Source organism: Onychostruthus taczanowskii, unplaced genomic scaffold (genome assembly GCF_017590055.1).
Source record: "Onychostruthus taczanowskii isolate IOZ18803 unplaced genomic scaffold, ASM1759005v1 scaffold4, whole genome shotgun sequence".
Taxonomy (NCBI): Eukaryota; Metazoa; Chordata; class Aves; order Passeriformes; family Passeridae; genus Onychostruthus; species Onychostruthus taczanowskii.
In genome coordinates this window covers 22,635,108-22,659,698 of record NW_024501459.1, presented here as the reverse complement: position 1 = coordinate 22,659,698, position 24,591 = coordinate 22,635,108, and the positions used below count along the sequence as shown (strand labels likewise).

At 35.2% G+C, this 24,591-nt stretch overlaps 1 protein-coding gene across 20 annotated transcripts in view; it reads right to left on the bottom strand.

Moving 5' to 3' along the window:
* RIMS2 (regulating synaptic membrane exocytosis 2) overlaps positions 1 to 24,591 on the bottom strand; it is a 447,681-nt gene that overhangs the window by 340,354 nt on the left and 82,736 nt on the right. For 11 of the 20 annotated variants that reach the window (XM_041412620.1, XM_041412618.1, XM_041412616.1 and 8 more), the window contains one exon: positions 20,525 to 20,735. In XM_041412620.1, coding sequence (XP_041268554.1) covers positions 20,525 to 20,735 — 211 coding nt within the window. Of the gene's footprint in view, positions 1 to 13,644; positions 13,657 to 20,524; positions 20,736 to 24,591 lie in introns of all 20 variants that reach the window. The other 9 variants (XM_041412624.1, XM_041412610.1, XM_041412613.1 and 6 more) reach the window with 1 other exon arrangement.

Here is a 24,591-nt window from a genome sequence, read left to right as displayed (position 1 = left end):
CGGGGGAGTGATTATATTTGCTCTTTACTTTGCAGTGAATGGATACATCATGTATGAAAAGTTATGGCCATAAACAACCAAGTCAGAGTGAAATAAGTGTATCACTTCTTGTGCATGCATGTGGTACAGTATATATTTACATGACACTACCTTTCTAGCAGAAGAGAAAATTATGTGACTACAATTTTTTAAAGGTACACTCTTTTGTACTAATGGTGATCTTATCCTAATGGACAGTGAATCTCTTTATTATCACTCTTTTACTATCCTTAAGACATATACTAGTAATTTTGTTCATATATTTTTTCAACCCCTCTACATGCACAGTAGGACTAGAAACTGTTAGAACACTAATCAAGCTGGGTTAATAAAAGCCAAAGCACATCCTTCCTAAAATATATTGTATAAAATGAAGAAGCTAATGTATAAAATATCTGATATTCTTGAAGATCTGTAAAGGTAATAATTTGGGTTTTTTTATTATGGCACAGGCACAACTCAAAACTGTCCAGTCCATGCCAATGAAGACAGGGCAAAATTCCTACACAGTGCCATACTGATCATACTTAGCTCCTTCATAAGCTTTTATGATTTCATGAAGAACTAGAATGGTGTGCAGACTTCCAGTGAGAAAAAGGCTATTGTGACATGGGTGTGCTTTGGACATGGTACAAACTGGTCAGTATTATGTCTCGACAAACACAGCTGCACTCCTTCCAAAATGGAATCCATAAACCTAGACAGTACTCCAGAGGGCCATGAGGGTTTATTAAATAAGTGCACTGGGTTTGGCATGAAACAAACCTGCTCTAAGTGAACAGAGTTTACAACATGGTTCACAAAGGATGTCTTTAACCTTGGAAATGTGAATAATTACTTAATACACTGGGAATGCATGGTTGACCAAGCTACTTGTTTAACAAACTTTCAGATTTGTAACAGTCTCAGAAAAGCAAAAGTACTGAGTACACAGTTCCTGCATTTTCTTAGGAAACTTAAGCTCATTAAGTACACCGGATAGGAAGAAACCTCATGGATTGCTTCCAGTTTCCTGATGTTTCAAAGGAAATATTCTTTTTTAAAACTTCATAATGTAATAAACTTTCTTAAAATTAACTATAAATAACAAACCCAAAATCTGTCAAAATGCTTTTCCAAGTCCTATAGCTACAAAGGAAAGAATGCCTTTCAGTTTCCAGTGCTCACGTATTCCAAACTAGTTTATTACTATTTATTCTTGCACCAGTATTGTCATTAAGTGTAAATAGCTCCTTTCTCTCCTCAGTGTTTGCTGCCTGACGTTTTTACAGTGACCAATCACATACCCTCTCTGCTTTCATTTTTCAAGACCAAATGGATTTTGCTCTTTGAGACTATGCCTATAGTAGGAAGGCGTAACCCTGTCACAGGGCCAGGTGCTGGCCCAGGATTCCTGCTAATTCTTATGCTGTCTGGCACAGCCAGGCCTTTGCTAACCAGCATCTCCCAGACCATGCCAGCACACAGCGCAGGAGAACTGCTCCTAATAAGCATCTTGGATTCAGTTACCCTGCTATGGAAAGCAGAATTCAGGACTGCTGATCAAGACTGAGCCACACAGGAGTCTCTGGTTTGCAGTTCAGAGAAGAAAGCCTTATTAGTTCTTAAATTCCTGATTTTACACTTAGTGGTGTTTTATTGCACTCATTTTCACTATGGGAGTTCAGAAGGTCATCTGGTTCTCTATTGTGCAGTATCCCATTGCTCCCCTGTGCTGATAAGTATCCAACTTTTCTTAATGTATTTAATTACAGCTTCCTTGTTCTCTATGCCAAAGCCACAAGTGACAATATTAAAGGTCTTCACCAGTACTAAGGCTGGAGGGACTCATCTAGGAAGTTTATTACAGCTTTCCCCTCTTTTTCTTTATTCAATTAATACTCATTGTTTCAGTGTAACCAGTAATTTCTGTTAGTCTTCTATAATTTAAGATTCTGCAAAGAAGTTAGGGGTTTTTTTTACACTAATCCTTAGCCATCCCTGCACAAAAACAAGTTACTTAACTCCTCAGTCCAATTGGTTTTGCCTGTTTGTTCCCTTAATGCCTCAAAAAAAATTTTTCTCTGTAAAGACTGCTGTCAGAGCAACTTTACTCATCAGAAATTAGGATTAGAAATTTGTGATGGAGAAAGGGCAAATTTTTTTGGTAAAAAATACAAACAGGCAATTATGGTTGTAATAAGAAAATACAAATAGGCATTAGAATTACTAATTTTCAAAATTTTTCCAGCAAAGTGAATGCTATTAACAGCTTTTACACAAATATTGAATGTCTGAAAATATTAAGGGGTTTTTAAAATAAAATATTATTACAATATTTTCTTAAATATTTTAATAAAAATTAATTATTATGAGCTCTTATTATAGGAAATACTTGTTTTCCACCAAATTTGGGACATAGGAAACAACCTAAATGACATTTCTAAGCTGTTTTATTTTACCAAGCCTTTTGCTCTCAAAGGCAATGTTAAATAATATTCAAGTATCATAAAGTGATTTCATTCTGAGACTTTTGTTTCCTAAAATTCTCAATTAGATGTTATTTATGCCCCTTTGTGCTCAAAAAATCTGTACTAATGTCACAGCTTCATTAAGGGACCAGCCAATAAAAATAACAAATTATCTACAGCCCAGAGGTGCTGAGCATAGTTGTTAATTAACACATGTAAACTGTCTGAAGAAGAATGGCACTAAGTGTTCACAAGTTATTTATAAATATAAGACACAATATCAACAACAACAGGGGGCTAAAAGAGAGGAAATGTGACAGGACCACAATAAGCCTGGGGTCTGTACACAGATGGCACTAAATTGAAATCAACAGAATTACACCATTTACATCATCTGTGTCATCATTCATTACTGAAATTGTCTGAGAAAAATGAAAGATCCAACTCTAATGAAGTGTAACATAATGGTAATAGAAAAATTGAGATGCTTATCATGCAGTTCCTGCTGTATTGAATCCCACATAAACATTTTTCAGCTCTACATGAACTTGCTGCCTGGGCTCTAACAATGTAGTCACAGCAGCACAGCTCTCAGACAAAATGTAAAACATATAGAATCATAGTATATGTTGAGCTGCAAGGGATCCATAAGGAGCATAGACTCCAACTCCCTGCTCCTAAAAGGACTGCCTACAATATCAAACAATATCGCTATGAGCACTATAGTGATACAGTGCCATGTCCAGTGTTCTGGGGAGACTGTTCCACTGAAAAACCCCCCTCTGGATGGAGAGCCTTCTCCTCAAGTCCAATCTGAAGCCCCCCAGCCCACCTTCCTGTGCCTGTGAGGAAGCCACAGACTGCAATGAGGTCACCCTTCTGCCTTCGCTTCTGCAACCAGGACAAGACAAGGGACCTCAGCCACTACCCATAAGTCTTGCCCTTGAGATTTTTCACCACTTTAATCTCTCCCCCTGGACTCACTCTAGCAGTCCGATGTCCTTTGTACAGTGTGGTACCCCAAACTGCACACAGCACTCAGGGAGGCCACACCAGCTCATGGTATGGTGGGACAGTCACCTCCCTGCACCATTCTCAGTGCTGTGCTATCCAGCCTGGAAACCTACACCGAGCCGCATGCAACAACAGCTGCACGTCTTATGCCTGCAACAGATGCAGCCATAGCTAACCAGACAGAACAGCAAGAAAATCTAGCATTTTTTAAAAATTATATATAAGTCAGAATGTTTGTTTCATGAATTTCAAAACAGTATAGACTAAGGGTAAAAAAGAAACAGACTCTGTGACACCTTACACAGTCAGGTATACCCACTTATCAATATGCTGGAGAGAATAATTGCATTTAACAAAAGGCAAAAAGAATAATGAAATAAAGCTCTTTTTCTTTTTTTTTAGGCCAATGTCAAATAGTCCCCTTTGTTTGAAGCAAATATGATTAACTGCCTATACTTCTACTTTATATATATTGATATGTTTATGTACTTCCGTAATTACCTCATACTTCAAAATAGCTACAAATTCCACATATGCACGTCCTTCAGCTACTTCAGCAGTGGCAGCTTGGTGACCGCTTCCCCTTCTCTGCTAGTATAAATTAGTAGGCTTTGAAAGCATTATTAGTGAGAATTATCACCTTCCCTATGCTTAGTTCTATTTCAAATTCACTCAGATAATTGCATTTACAATTTAATGACCACTTCCTGCTTTATAGTTCCTTTGTATCATTGCCTCTGGTAGGAAAAGGTAAATATATCATGATAGAACTCTTCATGTACATATTCTGTGTATGTGAACTGACACTCCAAAGGAGTCATACGTTAATAAATCCCTGTTCTTCCAAACCTTAGTATGAGAATACAGATGGAGCAAGAACAGCAAAAGAGTCATGGACAAAGTGTCTTGAAGAACATCAATCACTGAATTTCTCTTCAAAAAACAACTCACAATACAACTGCAATTTGCAGCTAACAACTAAGTAACGGAGTTTTCAAAGAATATTACTGAATTATAAAAAGAATTTTTTCCTGAAAAACTTTGCATCAGTATTTGAAGCACTCACAAGAATAAAAGTCTGGAAACTATGTCTATGCCTTAGAAAGGACGTAAAATTTGCCTAAAAAAACCCATGTTGTTTGTTGGGAATTCTTTCTAAACAGGCTGTGTAGTCTTACATTCCAGCTCACAGCTGTAAGCTCCTATCAATTTACCCTGTTAAACCACTTAATCTTACTATTGATGCATCTCCCTGTGGCTTCTGCTTCTCCCTTCATTTTTTCAATATTCACTACAGACAATATCAAAGGAAGCAAGTCAGCTCTGTGAAGACACCACAGGCAGCCTATAAAAATGGGCTAGACTAAACATTTGAGGCTTTAGAAAGAAAAGCTGTTAAACAGGCACTTTTGTTGAGATTAAATCCTGAAACAATGATTTCTTTATGCAAGAATTTTTAATCTCTTCAAAGGTTAAGTTATATGTGTTTGAATTCTCAGTTCTGGACCAGACCTAACCCACATTTAAGCCCATGGAAGGTGAAGATGGCAGTCTGCTTCTCTCTGATGAAGGCCTCTGTTTCTTCCCAAACTGCTAAGTGTGAGTTGTAACTGGTGGCACGTCCTCCTTGGAGTGAGGGTCTTACACAGCAGGCAGCCATTCGCTGGATGTGGGGCATGAGCAAACCCTCACCTGTGATGGTATCAGAATCCCATTCATAATACTAAATACATCTACAGCATTTTTTTTAGCTTATGATCCAATAAAGTTACAGAAGTCTAATATTCTAGGATCACAGCTATTCAAGTTCAAAGTATTTTATAAATAGCCACTTAAGATAAACACAATAAGCTATAAAACAAAAACAACCATATTAATCTAGAAGGACTCTGGAAACACAAATTTTGACCAAAAAATATTTTGCAACATGATCAATATTAATAAAGCACTTTCTCTGGAATAAAATATAGCTTTTTAGACATTTTTAATGAGTACTTGAAATTGGTGTCTGAATCTATGTGCTGCATTTTGAACTAATTTTCACATTTTGCTATACAACAATGTTAAGAACAATGTAAACAATTATGCTCCTCCCAAGTTACTGAGGCCAGACATTCACTACACACAAAGTCTTCTTTGGCCACTCACAATGATGTTAATAAAAAATAGAAGTCAAACAAGGATTAGATAAAACTAAAAAATAACTTGAAGAAAAGTAGGAGGAATTTGCTTCACATCTACAAACCAAAACCAATTTGTTAAAAAATATGTAATCATCATGGTGTTATAATCTAAAAATTAACTAATATTGAATGCAAGGACACTAGGCAATTGCACACATTGGGAGAAATAGGCATTTGAATCCTATCTTCAATGTAGAGATTAAACTATTCTAATCCCTTATAAAGATCCCATACTTTGTCTACCTAAAACAGTAAGAAATCCAAATAGTTAACAGTAATAAATATCATCTTTCATAATCACATGACCAAGTATCTGAGAGCAAGAACACCTTAATTAAACAGGTCATGACTTTGAAGTTATGTAGCAATTACACTGAAACTGAAAGATGAACAGGTTAAATGAACACTAGTGATTAACACTGACCAACTTTAAACATTTAAAGTGAAATGGAAGGTATATGTATAAATAGGAAAAAAAATTACTCAGATTCCCACTTAATAAAGATACATCTGGATTCTATCAGCATTGTAGGGATTTATTTTGTGAAAGTATATTATCCCCCATGTCAAACAGAAATCCTTTTAATATATATTTGGTTTACAAACCTTTGGTATTTTATTTCTTGCAGATCTAAAATGCTAAAAAGGGCTTGTGAACTACATGAAACTAATTCTCAAAAAGCCACAAACAGTAACACGTATAAATTGACCAAAATTGAATTAGCTACCTGAAATCCAGGCTTTTCTGTAGATCTCCTTGATGCTGAACAACGGCATCTTTATAATAATTCAAACCAAGGAAGTTTTAATTTTTGAATACCCTGTTTATAGTTCACAGGTGACATCTTGTTTTAACACAGGATTTTTCACATTTATTTAAATTTTTCCTTGAATGCACTGAAGTTCAACATCTGCTAAAACTGCCTACATAAGTGCGCTCATACTAAGATGAATAGCTGTCTTGTCTGTGAATACAATATTTCATATATCAACAGATGCTGGCCGGCAAATTCCATTTTCCACACATCAGATCTAAAGAGCAAACAGATATTAACTCAGATGCAAAGCCTTTTTCACTTAATTCCTCAACCTACCACTAAGATGTTCCTTGAAGGCACTAGCTAAACAAAGCTCTAAGTAAACAGTTGAGGGGGGAAAAAACACCTTGGGAGGTTTGCTGCTTTACTCTATTACTAGCAATGTCTTCATTATTTATATATATAGGCACTGGTTTCCAGCCACTGAAGCTGAATCTAGATAATTAAACATTTATACCATCCCCTGCTGTGCCATAATGTCTAACTGTGTCCAAAGAGTCCGAGGTGTGCTGTTACACACCTGGGACTGAAATGAGGAATTTGCTGAGCTAACTTTGATAAAGGTCTACACCTGGAACTTAATAGCACATGGTAATGTTTCTGAATATTGCAACAGGTGGCAAATAAAACTTACTGCTCAAGAACTGTTTCATCTTCTGGTTCCAGAATTGCTATTTGTAATTGCTCTTGCTCTATTAATTTGAACAAAAGTGAAAATTTATTGATGCGCTGTAGTTTTTTATTGTTATATATATATATCCATACATATTTTAAGACAAGATTATTTTAGGATAGCTTGAAGAAGAATTTCAATGGAAAATTAAGTTATTTTGAATAATTTGAAGTTAAAAGATAAAATTCTATTGCTACCAGGATGGGAAAAATAGCTAGAAAAACAAAAACAGGTCTCTCTAATTTTCACCAGACTCTGTCTAAATCACCTCTAGTGCTTTTCAGAAATTCAGTACATCTAAAACCAAACCAGGTACTTCTGATTTCTGTACTGTAAAATTACACCACCATAGTGTACATATAAAGGACAAGTGTTATAGGAAGGACTAGTGTCTTTTACACTGACTATTGTGAGTGCAAAAAAATTATACAAGTTTTTGGGCATTTAAATCCTTGTTCTTCTAATACAGAAGTACAAATATGACTGTAAAAAGAATTTCAGACTCACTCATAGTCAGTTTTTTTGTATTTGCTTCTGTTCTTAAGCAAGAAACATATCTGATTATGTTCTTTGAGCACGGAGCATAGATAACAAAAGAAAAGTCTCCTCACATGGATCTAAAACCCCACGTAGCCACTGGATTGAAATAGCTAAGACCATTTTAAAGCTACATCATGCAAAGCAGTTGTTTTATTTTTATTTTCAAACTAAATTTGAAATTAAATTTCAAGCAGAAGCTGGAAAAGGAGATTGACAGTTCCTAGGAAGACACTTCCCTTTCCTGAACACTGTGGAGGGTAAGCCAATGATCCGTGCATGAGAAAATAGGGCAATGGGCATTGCAGAGAAGGCAAAGAAAAGAGGTGGGGAAAAAAGAAGAAAATAAAAAATGAAATCCCCCAACATCTCCAACTCAAAGAAGTTAATGTAAAGTTGGACTATGGACTACAATGTAATGTAATCTCCCTGTTCTTTGAGTGTGATGGCCAACCGACAGTGTATTTTGGTATGACAGTAAGGCCTTAAAAGTTAGCAACACACGAGGTCTAATTCAGAGAAAACATTTGTATGCCAATTTAACCATTAGGAGGAGGTATTTACTATGTATAGTCTTCACCAGGATTTCAGACAAGTTTGTCTGCTACTTACAGATTTGTATGTATACTGACTACATTCTATCATATCATATCATATCATGACAGTCCTAAAAACACTGAAAATAAAGCTGGATAACATTTTTTGAGCAGAGGACGTGTCTTGATTGCAGGATAATTTTGACAGGCAAAAGGAGAATCTAGTTTTGAAATATGTTCAGCAATCCAATTTCAACCAAGAAGTTTGTTCACCTTCTGCTGCTGGAGGTGTTTTCTGTCAGTGATCAAGGAAACAAGAGTTCAGTCTGAATGCAGTAAGATAAAGGAGAGCAACTTAGACAAATGGATATATGAGAAACAGGATCAGCGAACAGGCTGGGACAAGTGGCCCAAGTGGATTCAGGAAGATCTAAGTTGCCAACTCTCTGAATGACTTTTAGAGATCCCAATCTGAAAGACAATACTCAAGAGCTGAGGAAAATCATTAAGCTTCCCACAGCATCAGAAAACAATCCTATGTAATAGCTGGTACAGGAGACTTTTGTCAGAGGTATTCTAAGTATGGGAAATATTCTATAGTTTTTGTGAGTCTCTTTCTAAAAAGCTAATTTTTTTCCAAATTTCAGTCATCTGAAAATTAACATATTTCTTTGTTAAAAAAGATACACAGGCCATGAAAATCTTGATGAGACTCTGAGTCTGTTTCTTCATAAGACTCAAAATCAGCTTGAGTCAAGTGTCAAGAACAGGGCAAGAATTTCCCCAAACAGATATTTTCCAGTAGCAAGAACGCAGAGGTAGGAGAAGCAACCTCTGGCTTCTACAAGTATTTCTCACATTTGTTCAATTCCAGATGAGAAAGTTTTCAGGTGCTGTGGAGGTACAGACCTACAACACTGATGGTTTAGAAATAATACAGAGATTGGTAGGGCCCAAGACCTCTTCAGAATGGCAGAAGTAAAATGAGAAAAACTTTCTCTCTTTTTTAACAGTGAAATTTTTACAAAAGTGACAGAAAACATTATCATCAACACCTAAGTCTCTCCTGACTGGAATAACAATGATTATTGGTTGGAACATGGTGAAGTAAAACTGGGGAATAGGAAGTTTTAACTGCAGAAAGATAAAGGGATAAAGAATAATGCTCTATGATAATTGCTTTTTTATCCTTTGTACTGTAATTTTATACAGAATAGTTTTAGGGAAAAAAATGGTTTTAGGACTGGTGGAGGTTTCAGAATAGATTTTTTTTAATGCAAGCTATTTGTCTGTGTCTTAAGTACTTCAAAATGATTAACATTAGAAAGGTAGAAGACTTACTTCAAAAAAAGTGCAAAATATTTTATTTCCTTGCACAGGAAATAAAGACAGAACAAAAAGCAAGTTCCCTTGCATTTTTCCTCAGGTTTATCCTGTATGAAATTATAAACAGTTTTGGTGAAGGCTTTGATCTGGAGCAGTTTAAAACAGATTCTCTAAAAACAAGTTCCCGAATCCCCTGGAAGAGATGAATGAACCAAAAAAGTATCAGAAGCTCTGAGGGCCATGCCACTGCTGATTTCATGTCACTACAAAACTTGTCACTTGAAAACACTTTAAAATATGAAACAATGTATCTAAACCTCAAATGTCCATAACTAAACACTCCACTGGAATTTTATTAGCTTTAAAAAGTCAGACAATAACTAGCAAAGTGAAGGAACCCCATTTCCTCCTGTCAGCTCTTTCCAAAAATGTATTACGTTGCTTACTTATTTGTTGTCTCCAAAGTATCAGTGGTTACTTTAAAGTCATGGTCTCCAATGAAAGGTACAAAGTCTGTAATTTCATTTAAATTCAGGATAAAATTGAGTAAAAAATTAAAAATTCTACTACTTTTTTGTTTCCTACTATTTAAAATGAAGATATATTTTTGCCCAAACTGTATTGCACTTCATAGTTCCTCATCAGTTTAATCACACTTTCCATGATTTTCAGTGATATAGTCACAAAATTTCACTATTCTAGCTAATGGTGTTGATCATTTCAGTAAAGTTATTTGCTTAGGAATATAATCGTCAAACTCTGAGTAAAAGGGAGATGATCCTGTGTACCTTTATTTTTTAAATCAACTCCATTTTTAACAGTCTTAATTGACTCTAGTTACTCAAAGAAACCTCATAGTCACATTTTGACTGAAAATTAGTGACAGAAATGCAGGAAATTTTTTACAATGTACTTTGTTTCTTAAAGAAAAACATCTAAAAGTTGGAAAAAATTCACACTAATTTTCAGTTTTAAAACATCCACTGTTTCCTTCTCATATACAATCTAACTCTTTTAAATTATTCCTTTCTGGCACACTGGGGTCTCCGTTTTGTAAAAGTATTCTTTATATACCTGACTAAGGATGGATTGAGACATTAATGAGTCATGCCCATGTTCTGTGGGGGAAGAGGCACAGTGAGCTGTACACTCTGAAGTGCTATTTAATATCACAGAACCATAGAATGGTTTGGGAATATGGGTTGGGATGGAATGGACCTTTAAAGGTCATCTAGTCCAAACCCCCTGCCATGGGCAGGAACATCTTCATTTTGACTGGGTTGCTCAGAGCACCACTCCACCTCCTCTCTTGCCAACTTGTTCCAGCATTTCACCTCCCACACTCTAGAAACTTTCATATCTGACATAAACCAACCCTCCTTCAGTTGAAAACCATGTTCCCCTCTTCCTGTTGCAGCAGGCCCTGGTAATACTTTGTCCTCATCTTCTTTGAGGAGCCCTTTAGGTGCTCGAAGGCTGCTATAAGGTCTTCCCAGATTATTCTCTCAGGATTGTTCAGCCTGGAGAATCATCTCAGCCTTTCCTCATAGGAGAGGTGCTTTGATTCCTCTGATCATCTTGGTGGCCTCCTCTGGACTCACTCCAAGGCCCCTGTCCTTCCTGTGCTGAGGACCCCAGAGCTGGATGCAGTACTGCAGGTGGGGTCTCACGAGTGGAATAGAAGGATGTGCAGTATAAGTTCCCTTCTGTGCATGATTAATGGTACAACACTAAAACACTGTCAGGATCCATGTCTAACTCAATTCCCCACCATTAATAGCAGCAGTAAACTGCTCTATGGTTCTCCCAGTTATTCAATTCCGTGTGCAGTCCCAGCTTTTCCCTGCAATCTTAATTTTTATCAAAAGGTGTACCAAGAGTTCTACCCTAAAATATATTTCTAACTCTTTACAGATCTGATGCTTTGAATACATCTCATTTTCCAAAGTTATTTTTTAAATTGGGTCAACAAACTATCAACAGTTACAAAGTACCTATAGCTTTATCTAGCAGCATTTTCTATTGAAATTGCCATTCTATGGTTACAAAATACAGAATAGGCCTCCTAAGAAATAATGGAATTCAGACTTTCTACACGAACACTGGAAAATGAAGGATAAAAAATTAATATTAAGGCTTCACTAGGTGTGTTAGTCTACTGGTAAATGCTGTAGCATACAAAAAAATACTGTTTATATTGAAGGTACTTATTTTGATACATTACACTGCATTTAATACACTAGAGCTTTTAACCTTACAGTTAGTACTAAAATATAAAGAAAAATACCACTGCTGTTCTTTCTTTACTATGTTTGTAGTTGAGAAAAAGTTGAATTAATATATTTATTGGCTTTTCTGCCTTCATAACTTCTAAAACATCTATTTCAAAACCAACAGAAACAGACGTTACATAAAGCAACTTAAGCCACTGTTCCTTTTTCATGGAAAAATCTAAGTAGGGATTCGTTAGGGAAATTCCTGTCCCCTTCCTCCTTAACACATGTACATGGTAAAGCCAGATAATAATATAATCTTCATGTGTTTTTTTTTAATTTTCCAGGTGAATTTAGAATTTGACATGGCTCCAACATAGATGATATCACAGGCATCAGTTGTTGGACTGACTGTGGAAATTAGTACTGTTAGCATGCATCAGTTACCTGCAAGGGTACTGATGCATGACCAGAAAGGGTACATTCTTCAAGGAGAAAATTGTTCTTTTTCTTCATCTGCTTTTTGTATTCGACATCTACCTCTGTATTCTACAAACTTCTGTTACTTCACAGCTTTCAAACTTTCGCAGCCTTTTAACTGTGAAAAGCTCTGATGACAAAGGCTTTTTAGAAAGCTGCTCTAAGAGACTGGGGCACCGGGAGATGACCCGCCTCAAACTTCACTTGCCTGCTACTAAAGACATGTCCTCAATGGTAAAAACAACACATGGCTTCCAACTTCTGTGTGAAGCAAAGTACTTCTGAATCGTGTGCAAGTCAAATGTGAGCCTTGACACTTCTATCAGGAAGAAAATGTTACATTTTATTATAGAAAAAGCCATTCTCTGTGTACATTAACTAAAAGTATACGAACGTTAAAGAATTTCTTTAAAACTCCATCTCAGTCAGGAACTTATTTGCCAAGCATTACAGGGCAAATTGCTTTTGTAATCTTAGTTCTTTACAATACAGCAGAGAGTTTGATGGAAGAACAGATTTACACTAGCTCATGTAGTTTTCTCAATTCTGTTATTAAAAAAAATTACGTTAATTCGGTAAAAATATTGCAACATACCCAGACTTATTCCCAAATTCAGATTTATACTACCATTTTAAACCTTGCTAAAATAAAAGATTAAAATATTTACTGTATGTGTATTATTATCAGGACAAACAGAATGTCAGTGACATGCATAACGTTTAACATTATTTCAACATTATGCTGAATACAATATGTGCATTCTATTTTAGGAAAGCCTAGAAACCAGTTTGGAAAATAATCTATATTAGTGGATAACTCTGTGACATTGCTGGCATATTCCTAAATGTTTAGGATAGATATGTTTTCTTAATAGTTACTGGTATCTAATTGTATTGCCATTGACAATCAGAACTGAACTACCATGGCAAAAAAAAATTACAACCTAAAATGTTGAGAGCATCCATATCAGTGATATAGTGTGGAAAAATCATTACGATCACTTTATGCCTTTATGTAGGTCACTTCTACAAGAACACAAATGAATTTTATCAAAGAAACACGTATGACACAAATGACATTTAACTATTTTAAGCTGTGCACATATATTGCAAAAGCAAAGGAAAGGCAGGTGCATGCTCACAAAAGCTGCAAACAGCGAGGAATATCATGCATACTGTTCACAACTCACAGGTTATTAGTTAAGCTGTTTGAAAAACAGTTAAGCCTTTTATGCCAAGCATTGCTTTCATTTTAACGACAGTAATTCCCCTTGCCTTCAGTAGGAATTACACCTGTGTAAATGAGAGCAAATGTAGGGCAGAAAATAAGTCGACCATAAAAGAAAAGAATTTTAAACAGAAAAAAGGCTCTAACCACTTTGTCCTCCTGGAGTTCATATCCACGAAAGCAAGAAAGGAAGGATGGAGGGAAAAAAACACAAATAAGGAAAGAGTCATGTCCATTTTGAAAGTAAGCACTTGAATTTTTTAGTAAAATAAACAAATAAATATCAAAGGAAGTAATATATATTTTTCTTATTTTCCCTAGTGGTGAAGGAGATATAGTGAAAAATAAATAATTTTAATAATTTTCATGATCTTTTCATGACTGAAATTGAGATTGTCTTGTAATAAAAAATTGTACCAAAAATGCTCAACGGAAATTATTTTCATAAAAATAATTTGGGAGTCATGTCTGAATTATTTTCACAAAAAAAAGGTCATCTGATCAAAAGGATGCAGCATTTAGCTCATACCTTGGACCCCAGTACTGAAAATGATTAGCATTCATCAATCCTTTGCACTTGCAAGGAGTTCAGTGAAATTAAGAATGTTTGTTTACTACAGACAAATAGAGGGTATTCAAATGGCAAAACTGCAAGTTAGTCACTCAAGAGATCTGTAAAATCCTGGAGTTATAAAGCACAAGGAGACAGAGTTTGTCACAAGTGTTTACTGCATGTCATGCCAGGTCTATGACACATATACTTTCCTTTTCATACCCATCAATATTAAATACAAACATTCCTATTGGCTATTTTCCTTTAAGAAATTGTCTTAGCTGTCAAAATTGTAAATGGAACAATACTTTAAAAAAAATATTAAAAATATTTTTAGTCAAAAATATTCCCTCTTTCACTGAATGAAGAATGATGACTTTTATCTGGTATTTTAAATTGACATGCCAATAAAGAGACTAAATCTAGGCACTTGGTTAAGCATTGGCTGTGCTGGGAATACAACTGCTTACCAAAAAAGGGTGACAACTAATTGTATAGATTATAGTTCTGATACCTGCATGACGTGTAACTTTATAACATGAAACTCTTAGAAAAGGCTTCAATCCTAAAGTTATAAACAAACAGGAGAGAATACAACAGAGGCCAAACAAGACAGTCAGGCAATAAAACACACAATATACAAGGAGAAGCTGAGGCAGATAGGCTTGTTTAGCCTAAAGAAGGCTGGGATAAGGAAGGATGTGGGAAGACAGGAACTACTTGCATCCCTCAACTATTTGAGGTTTAGCAATAGGAAACACAAAGACAGAATTTTCTTGAAGATGTACAGGTAATAATAAACAAAATGCAACAATTAAGAGATTGTATTGCATGTAAGAAAAAAAGAAAATCGCAAGAGCTGTTAATCACTGAAAGAGTTTGTCCAGGGATTCAGTCTCCTAGGAAGTTTTTACAATTCAGTTGAACAAGGTCCTAAAAACCTCATCTGACTTAAAAGTTAATCCTGCATGGAGCAAGAGATTGGTCTGGGAAAACCTCCATGGGTCCCATCTGACCCAATTCATTCTATGATCCTATGTTCAGTGACAAAAGATTAAAGCATTTTAAAGATGCTATGGGTTTTAGTGGTATTCTTAGTTATACAAATAGGAAATAGCATAGGAAGCTATCTAAATCACAGGGCATCCATGCATTATCACTCTATTTGCAGAGACGTATTTTTCTGCTCAGTACCAGGTGGTCTCATGCTTCCCTAGCATGGTTTCCTGTCCACTGCAGTAAGTAAGAAAGTAGTGTTCAGAGACATTTTATATGGAAACATCTACAGCCTTGATTTCTCATCCTCACCTCTGAAGAAATGCACTCTACTATCCAAGAGAATTATAATCCATAAGTATCATTCGAAATCCTGTCATTTATACTTTGATCACAACAGTAACCAAGACTTAATTCACACAATCAGCCTATGTTGAATAACGTCCAGGATTTAGAATCTCTTTTTCAAGAAACAAGCTACAAAATATAAAGATACGTGAAGTTCAAGACATGCCACCACATTTTACCAAACACCTATGACTTCCTCAAACACCTGAGCTTCCTCCACACGCACTGTCAGACATTCCTGAGTTCATAGCAATACACTGCAAGCAATGACATGATTGACAATCTGAAAGACAGCCTAGTCAGGCATTTCAATAGCAAAGACATTAGAAAAATCATTCAATTCAGTTTTCAAAGAACAGGGGTATTTGTTCTGTTCCACATGAAAATGCAGGTATGTTTTAACAGTGGTTTTAAGGAGAAAGGCCTTATCTCTATAAGTATTCAGACACACAGAAATGTTAGCAAAATTAGTGGAACTCCATCCTATATTAAAAAAACCCTAGAATGAGTCAGTATTTATACCTTATCCTTTTTTTTAGAGATCTATTCCAAGGCCAATCTGAAATGTGATTGCATGAGCCAAAGCTAATGTTCAAGACTCTATGTTTTTCACTTTAATTGCCTAAAATTATAAGCCTAGGTAAAACTGTGTGTTCTTCACTGTATCAGGATCATAACAACCTCTAAGTTTTATGAAAGCTTTATAGTGAAGAGTTCAAACATATAGCCTCTGCTGAAATTGAAACCATCATTTGCTGTTTATTGAGATCAAAAGAGCTCTCAAATGTAAATAGTTTCAAATAAATAAAATTAATAACATAAATAGTTTGTGCAGTTTTCATTTGAAGGGACTGATCATATCCACAAAGCTTCTATTAAAATCACAGGGGTTTTTTAATAATCAAGAGAATCCAAAGAATCAGTACAGAAATGCAGATTCTGAATATTAGTTCTGCTAGGTATTAGTTTGCAAGTAAAGTAGTTTGTAAATAAAGTTTACAGACTGAAAAGCAGCAATATCTCTTGGTTCAAAATGGTAGTTTACCAACTGTTTAGAGGAATTCTTTCCTCGTGTTTGCAGTGTTATGCATCTTTTGTAGAGAAATGCAAAAATGCAAACCACATCTCCTGAAGACCAACTAACTTGTACGCAATAACAAATCATGGAGCTTATTCCAAATCCTAGTGACTTAGAAAACCTGATTGTGATTAGAAAACCTGATTGTGACAGACTAATTCTTTGGTGCTTGCTAATTCTCAACAGAATGGAAAGGATTATGCATTACCACAAGTATGCTACAGCTTCGTGTTGCAACTCCATACAGATCGCATTGCAAGTCCTGCAGTTAGAATCATTCAGCAAAGGGAACTTGATGGTTTTTTTCACAATCAAACAATCCCAGGGAAATTATCAGAGTGCAAAGCTTGCACTGAACCGAGGGAACTGAGAGAAGTTCCCTACTTACACCTTATGTGTTTCCCATGTTCGTTTTTGGTCCTATAAAACAACTGAAAATCTCTTACTTTTGTTCTTCAAAGACAAAGAAAGAAGGATGCTTCAGTGGCTCCAAGTGCTAGTAAATTGCCAAATACCCTGAAAGAAGGCATTCAGCATGCATTAAGTTAACTTTGAAGACAAGCATTTTTTCCTTTCTGTACAGGCAAAAGACTGGTTTAGTGAACTGCCATTCTGAGGTGCTAAAATTTATATTCACTGCACAAAATGTTGTACCAAATCTGGAGGCTGTATTTTTCCAACATTTTAGCATTTAGATTTCTCACCTGCATCAACCTTATTCTCCTGTCTACTGACTCATTCAATGTGCATTTCGCTATATAAATTAGTATATTATTAAAAAAAGGAGTATATTTTATATATCAGTGATACTCTTATTACTAAGAACTATTACTGCTTGCTCTCACATGATTTATTATTTAAACTTTAACAAATCTGAAACTGTTCATAAACATAAAAGATGACTGTTCAAGATTTTTTTACTCCCTTGAAATATAACCCTCATTTAGCTAAATACACCGTTCACCAAGATAATAAATTGTACAGAAGAAGTGCTACCATTATAATTTTTATTTGTTTGAGCTAGAAGGAACTCCCACATAATGATAATTTTTGTACAGCTTGAACTAAATGCTAATGCCTATATATTTTAGGCACTTTAATGAAACTAAAAAAGGAATAAATCATCAAAACATTTTGAGAATCCTAATCTAATGGTCTGGCAACAGTCAAAACATTTCCACTCCCTGCTCCTACTCATGGCCATGAAACTTGTAAGCAGTAGTCAGCCTTGAGACTTTTGAAAGAGGAGTATTCTTTGCAATTCTCCATCATCTGAGGTGCATGCTGCTAATACTGGTCTGTACTAAAAAATTTAGGAGGAGAATCTGGATTAAACGGAAGGAGTTTAGCTTGAAACTTGATATTATGAAGTTCCATCAAAGAATGATCCATCAAAGAATGGATCATTAATTAAGCAGATCCATCAAAGAATGTTTCAGACAGTATAAGTATCACTTTATGTAAGGTCAAAGCAGACATATGTGTGTGTATATATATATACATATATATATATATATATATATATGAAGTGTCAAAAAAAAAAAATGTCTACAAAACCACAAAAATTTAAAATAGGAAGTTATTAGAAGTCATCCTTCAAGAAACTGAAGTTGTATTTAGAAAAGAGGAAAGATAAGAATAGATAAGAATGAATTCTGGTAGACCAAAATAGTTTTCATAGAATAATCAGTGTAGGCATAAAGCAGGGAGACTGCCAGACTGCCACAGTATTATTAGGAAGGTATTTACTCTAGAATATTATTTTATGCAGAATAAACTGGAGGACATACTTTGAACTGATATTTCAGAAAGAGAAGCTGTAAAGGGAGTCAACAAAAAAAAAAAACATATTTTTTAAATTACATTATTGTTAGTGTAACGCATCTCCAGTCTAAAATAATTAGTAACTGTAATATAGTCTTTCACTGATAAGAAGTATAAAAGCTGGAAAAAAATATCAAGATATTTTTAAGGAATTTCAACATTATATAAATGGAAGAATAGACAAATAAGTCTGACATCCACATTTGACAGATTTTTAGAAACCCAAATACACAATGAAATTAGCAAGCATATGAATAAATTATGATAAAATGTGGAGAAGTCAGAATGCGTTTAGTAGAGGGAATTCACATCTGTTACATGTATTAGAGTTCTTTTAAGGAGTCACAGAGAAAGTGAGAAAATGGGATTTATTCCTACTGCTCAGTTGGGATTACAGGCTTCTAAAGAATCTCAGCTGTCATGGAATAGGAATAAATTCATCCATGAGAAAACTTAATTAATGAAAGGACAAGAAAAAAACCTGGAATAAATTATCAGGGTTTTTTTTAAGCAAAAGTTTTCACCAGCAAAGCCCCACAGGAGATTAGTCTAGAGATAGTCTGTTCACCTTATTCATAAAATATCTAGAACAAAAATAAATGAGGTGCAGGAAAGCCTCACACTAAGTTAGCAAAAGTAATTGAAGAAGATGCCAGCTGAGGAGTGCTGCAGAACAGTCTCAGACTGAATGGAGAAGCTGACTTACTGAAAGACAGATTTGGGTTAGACAGTAAGAAAAGCTATCTGTGGTGAGCATGGTGAAGCAGTGGAATTTCATAAGACTCTGTGGAAGAATCTCATTGGAAATCTGTCAAGAGAAGTCAGACATATATCTCTCTGTCAAGTTCAAATGATCCATTTCAAGGAGAATCTAAATGGTGTATCAGAATGTGTCATTAGGAAATGAAGCATTTTTCCTAATGCTATGTTTGGAAGGATGTAGGCATAATGACTCAAATATCTGTCCTAATTGGCTTTTGTAATCAGATGAAATGAATACAGAAATTATCTCTCTTATTACTAGCAACATGACTTAGTCAGTCATTTAAAAAAACAAATAAAATGTATAAGCCTACTTAAGGCAGCATTTTTAAGTTACCGTAATGAAAACCAAGGCAATTTGACACATTTACACATAATCTCAGTTACTTTAATTATCAGGAACTATTATTGAATTTTTATATTTTTTATTGTTTTATACTTTGTTAATCAAAAACTTCAGACCATTATTTAAACCACTTTTCAGTCTTAGGACAAGAAACACATAACATGCATACTATTGTCTCCTACCTTACAAAAGATAGTATTTACCAATTGCATGGTATTTGCAATGAGCATATTACTGAAAAAATTTGACTTATGTAAATAAATTATATAAAAAATATTACCTGAATAAGCATTAAAATAATGAAATTGTATTGTTTACAAAATACGTCTTTTCAAAAAAGACTAGCATAATACTTCTTGAATTCTGCCATGTATCTTCTACAAGTATCTGTCAGAATCTGAGAAAGATTCTGCATATCAGATCTGAACATTTTATCTAAAATGTTGAGTAATATGATCTCAGAAGAGTTTTTTGTGATTACATCAGTTGTGCTGAATTTTTTACTCTATCCTTCAGCTTTTTTAAGAATTCAGACTGCTGGTTTACCATTTGTTATACAAGAAACACCAGCATATACAGAACAATATATGTTAGTGCATTTAATTATTTCCCAGAAATAGGTTAACATTTGCATGTGTATGCACATATAAATATTCATAATACATGTGGAGATACGTACAATTGCTAATAAATATTTTAAAGCACTATATTATATTATATACAATGTTCTAGCACTAATTTTACAGTAATCTTGTACAGAAGAAACTAGGGAAGCAGGAAAGAAACAAATCCTTGCTCTACTTTGTAATAATCAATATCTAAATATTAGCATCACTAGATCACTAGATATACTTCTGTTTCTCAAATAGAGACTCATCCTCCAATCAAAGAAATGTACTTGCATGAGTTTGTTAGTCAAAAAAGGATATGTATTAACTTAAAAACCATAATCACAAATTCATATGCAATTGGAAATTACTGGAAATGAGGACAGATATCTTCAAAGTCCCTGGAGAAGATGGAAATCTGTTTCAGTAGTTATGTGATTTGGATTCCTAAGCAATGGGTAAGAGACCCTGAGTTCAGGAGAAGCCTGCTGTTCACTCTCACAGCTCCATACCTTGTTGGACCGCAGAGACACTCTTCCTCCGCAGCGCGCGCAGAATTTCGTTTGGCAATAGGAACAGTTATGGCCACAGCCATCAGCAAATTTGGTTTTGTGGCAGATGCCACAGGTTGGGGCATCACCCTTCTGCTCCTGGTGCTGCTGTGATTCTTCACCCATCTTCTTCACTTGCTCCTTATACATCTCAAACTGCTGATGTAATTTTCTGCAGAAGAGAAGAGATCATTAGTTGTGGGTTACTTTTGCCCACAAATACTTCAGTCACTAAACGTGAATGTAATCATTTTTACAAATCAGAGAGAAATACTGTAGTAAAGCAAATATATTTAATTTATTATGTTCCAGAAGTATTACAATCAAGAATTACTTCTTTTTCATTATAACTAAACTCTATGAGGAAGCTCAACATTGACAACACTGAGTTAACAGTCCAGTTGATACAAAGAGATGTAACTTTTCTTTAGGATGGGACCAGATATTTGCTACAAATACAAAAGCTGGAAACACAGGATAAGTAATAAAGATAAGTGATAAGCCCATGATGCTAAACAATAAACTGGCAAAAGGAGAGGGAAAAATCTAATTAATTCTTTAAAGTGTACTTCTATCTAATTCCACCAGATAGATGCAAATACCTTTTCTTGATCTAGCTTATCTTCATTTATCTAACAATACTGCATAGAATGATGATTCCAAAATGATTTTCAATCGTCAGGTTTAATAATAAGTTACCTCATATTAACAAATTATTATAAATCATTTAAGCCATTCATATCCTTGGATAGGAACTGTTATCTCATGTAAAATGTAAAGTAGGAGACAGCCTTAAGTGTAAAATCCAGGAAAAATTGCTTAAGATACACACATACATTTACCATCTATTTCCAGAACTAGAAACAAATGCAGTCAGTGGCCATGAGTGTCCAGAACTGCAATGTTAATTCATCATGTTAATTCATCCATATTTCTGAGTCTACAATCATCAAATCTCGATACATGATAATGGGAAGTGTCTCATGCTGACCAAACCTAGAGACACATTTAATGCTCTATACTGGTAGTTTTTCTCAAAAGCTCTACTTCTAAAGGTAAATGATGTCATGGGAAATTTAATTTTCATTATAAATAGCCATAATATTTTAGCTTTTGCAGATTCTGAAAAAGATGAGAAGGGTGACATTGCATATCACAAGAGTTTCAAACTCATACAGGAAAAAAAAAAGAACTTTGACTCCTCTCTTTTTTCTAATAGGGGTATGAACAGTGATATTTAAATTCTTAGCATGGAATTCAACTTGCCTAATTTTGCAATCGAGACTGTAAAGTTTAGTAAATTATAAGTTATTAATCCAATTTAGGCAGATTTTTTAGTTCCTTGAATAAGTTCAGGCAAAACCCAAAAAATAAGCACTTTTTATGAAACATTAAAAAGGTAACATAAGACAAAAAAATTGCAAAAGACATTTCTTTTTCCTTAGAATTATTCTTCTCAAGAATCTTGAAATTAAGTTAATAAAAAACACACATGAATCATAAGATGGAACAAAAAATATCCTCCTAGAAAACAACTAAATCCAGGAGACCAACTTCCTTAAGCATAAATGTATCATTTATATAGTTCACATATAAATTAATGATGCAAAACTATTTCATCAGAATTTTCAGAGGCCCCTACCAAAACAAATATTACACAAGTCAGTTAAAAATTAACTTAAGCAGTTATTTACTATGGATATTCACACATATGGCAAGAATTGTTGGAATTCCCTTTGTTTTTCAGGAAAACTCCCCTAAGAATGTACTTTACATTGGACCACAGAGGAATTGTAGCAGCAGGCAGGCAGCTCCCTCTCTCCAGCAGGAAGGACAGAAGGATGGAGTTATTCTTGTCCTCTGTACTAACCTGCTGCCTGAGCTCCCAGCTGCCACCGACCCTTTCCCAGGAAGAGGGAATGAGGTTACTTCATTTGCTTATGTGTCATTTTTCTGTGTACCTGCTCTTGTCATTTCAAGATCAATCCTGAGTCCAGCAGTGTGGACTCCCAGCAGCAGTGGCTCCTTTTTCCCCTCATTTTCAGCCCTTTCCCACCTGCACCAGCAGGGAGAGGGGCTCATCTGGGACCTCATCGGGAGGGATGGCAGAGTTGGCATTGCCCTAAAAGCCTTTTGGGCAGTCAGGAGTAAGGGGCTTCCTCTGCCTTCTCCCTGCTTCCAAAGAGCTCCCTGTTGTGTGCTCTTTGTTGAATGGGGCAGAACAAGAGTTACTAACAAGCAAGAGCTGAATGAAGTTGAAAAAAAATTTGGAAGTCTGGAAACCTGGCACTTTTCAGCATTTTACACTGACAACACTATATAATTGGTAGTTGGTAGTCTGGCCTGTTTCCATCAATAACACATGTAATCTCTGAGACCTTGCCTGCCTTTTAATTTTGCTTAACACTGCATTCTTCATTTAAAGCATATTATCTATGCTGAACTCCAAGTTTATTTTTAGGCTGCATTCAGTTTTGTGGCTTCCTTATAATCTACAGCCTTTGTTTGTATGATTACTTGCTTACCAGTCTCACTGATGCATAAAAAGCACAAGGCTTTTGCCAAATCTTAAGCCTCATGTACTGAAATAATTTCACTTGTGTTTCCTCTTGGGCACAAGAATCTATGTAAAGGTCATAACTTTTCCTTTAAAGTATAAACTTTCCAAGGTTATACAGAGTAGTTTTCCAAAATCCTTGTTCTAGTAGGAAACATATCATCTGCCAAAATTGTTCCTTATTACATCTTTTTCTGTTTTAAGAAAAATATTACGTCTATTGATAGCTGTCAGAAAAAATTTAACAAAGACAAGAATCTAGGAAATATTCAGTTAGACACAATATGTGTTCTATTTACTAAGCAGAACCACCTGAGATGAATACACGTACTCAAAACAAAATACAGAGTATTCATTTTAGGAATTTCATTTAAAAAATTTTGATCTATTTTGTAGATAAATAATTTTTTTTTTTATCATCTAGCCTGCATAGGTTTAAACCAAAATTTAACCTAAAACCACACAGCAATAATTAGATGTTTAGAAAAGCACAGTATCAGAAACACATGCAAAATAAAATTCCATTTTGTTCAAACTGTCTGCAGTCATTGCTGCCTGACGGGCTCAGAAGTTCACTTACGAGGGAAATTAAAGCAACCAGTACCAAGGCAAACTTCAGAGACTGAAAGCAAACCCAAGTATCCCAAGACTACAATTTCCAGTCCTGATATCCAGTGAATTACTCTGTTAATGCAAGAGGTCACGAGCCATCCATGATAGGCTAGGTTGGAATAAACTTTTAAGATCATTGAGTCCAACTGTTCACCCAACACTGCCAAGGTCACTGCTGATTTATAACCCCAAATGCCACATCCACACATCTTTTAAATACCTCCAGGGATGGTGACTCAAACACTGCCCTGAACAGCCTGTCCTAATGCTTGAAAACCCTTTCCATGAAGAATTTTTTTCTTAATATCCAATCTACACCTCCACTGGTGCAACTAGAATCCATTTCCTCTCATCCAACCACTGGTTACCTGAGAGAAGAGCGTGATCCACACATGGCTGCACCCTCCTTTCAGGCAGAGAGCAATAAGGTCACCCCTGAGCTTCTTTTTCTTCAGGCTAAACAACCCCTGCGCCCTCAGCTGCTCCTCATGGGACTCCAGACCCTTCACCAAACTCATTGCCCTTCTCTGGACACACTTCACCACCTCAATGTCTTTCTAGCAGTGAAAAAATGGGTTCTGCCCAAGAGTTGTATTTCGGGCCAAAATTTTATCCACAATGAAAAGACTTATTTTTTGACATGAGAAGGACTTTTTTTGTTTGTAAATCCAGATAATGATATTAAATCATAATTAACAGCTAATTTAAGTAGAAAACTCAGAAATGCATATCCATGACCCTTATATAAGTGCATTTTGGCAATGGCCCCTATAGCACATACTATCTATCTGTACTGATGCAAAGTCTCACTCCTTTACTACATTTGTTTCAAAAATACAAGTATGCACTTTAACAACTT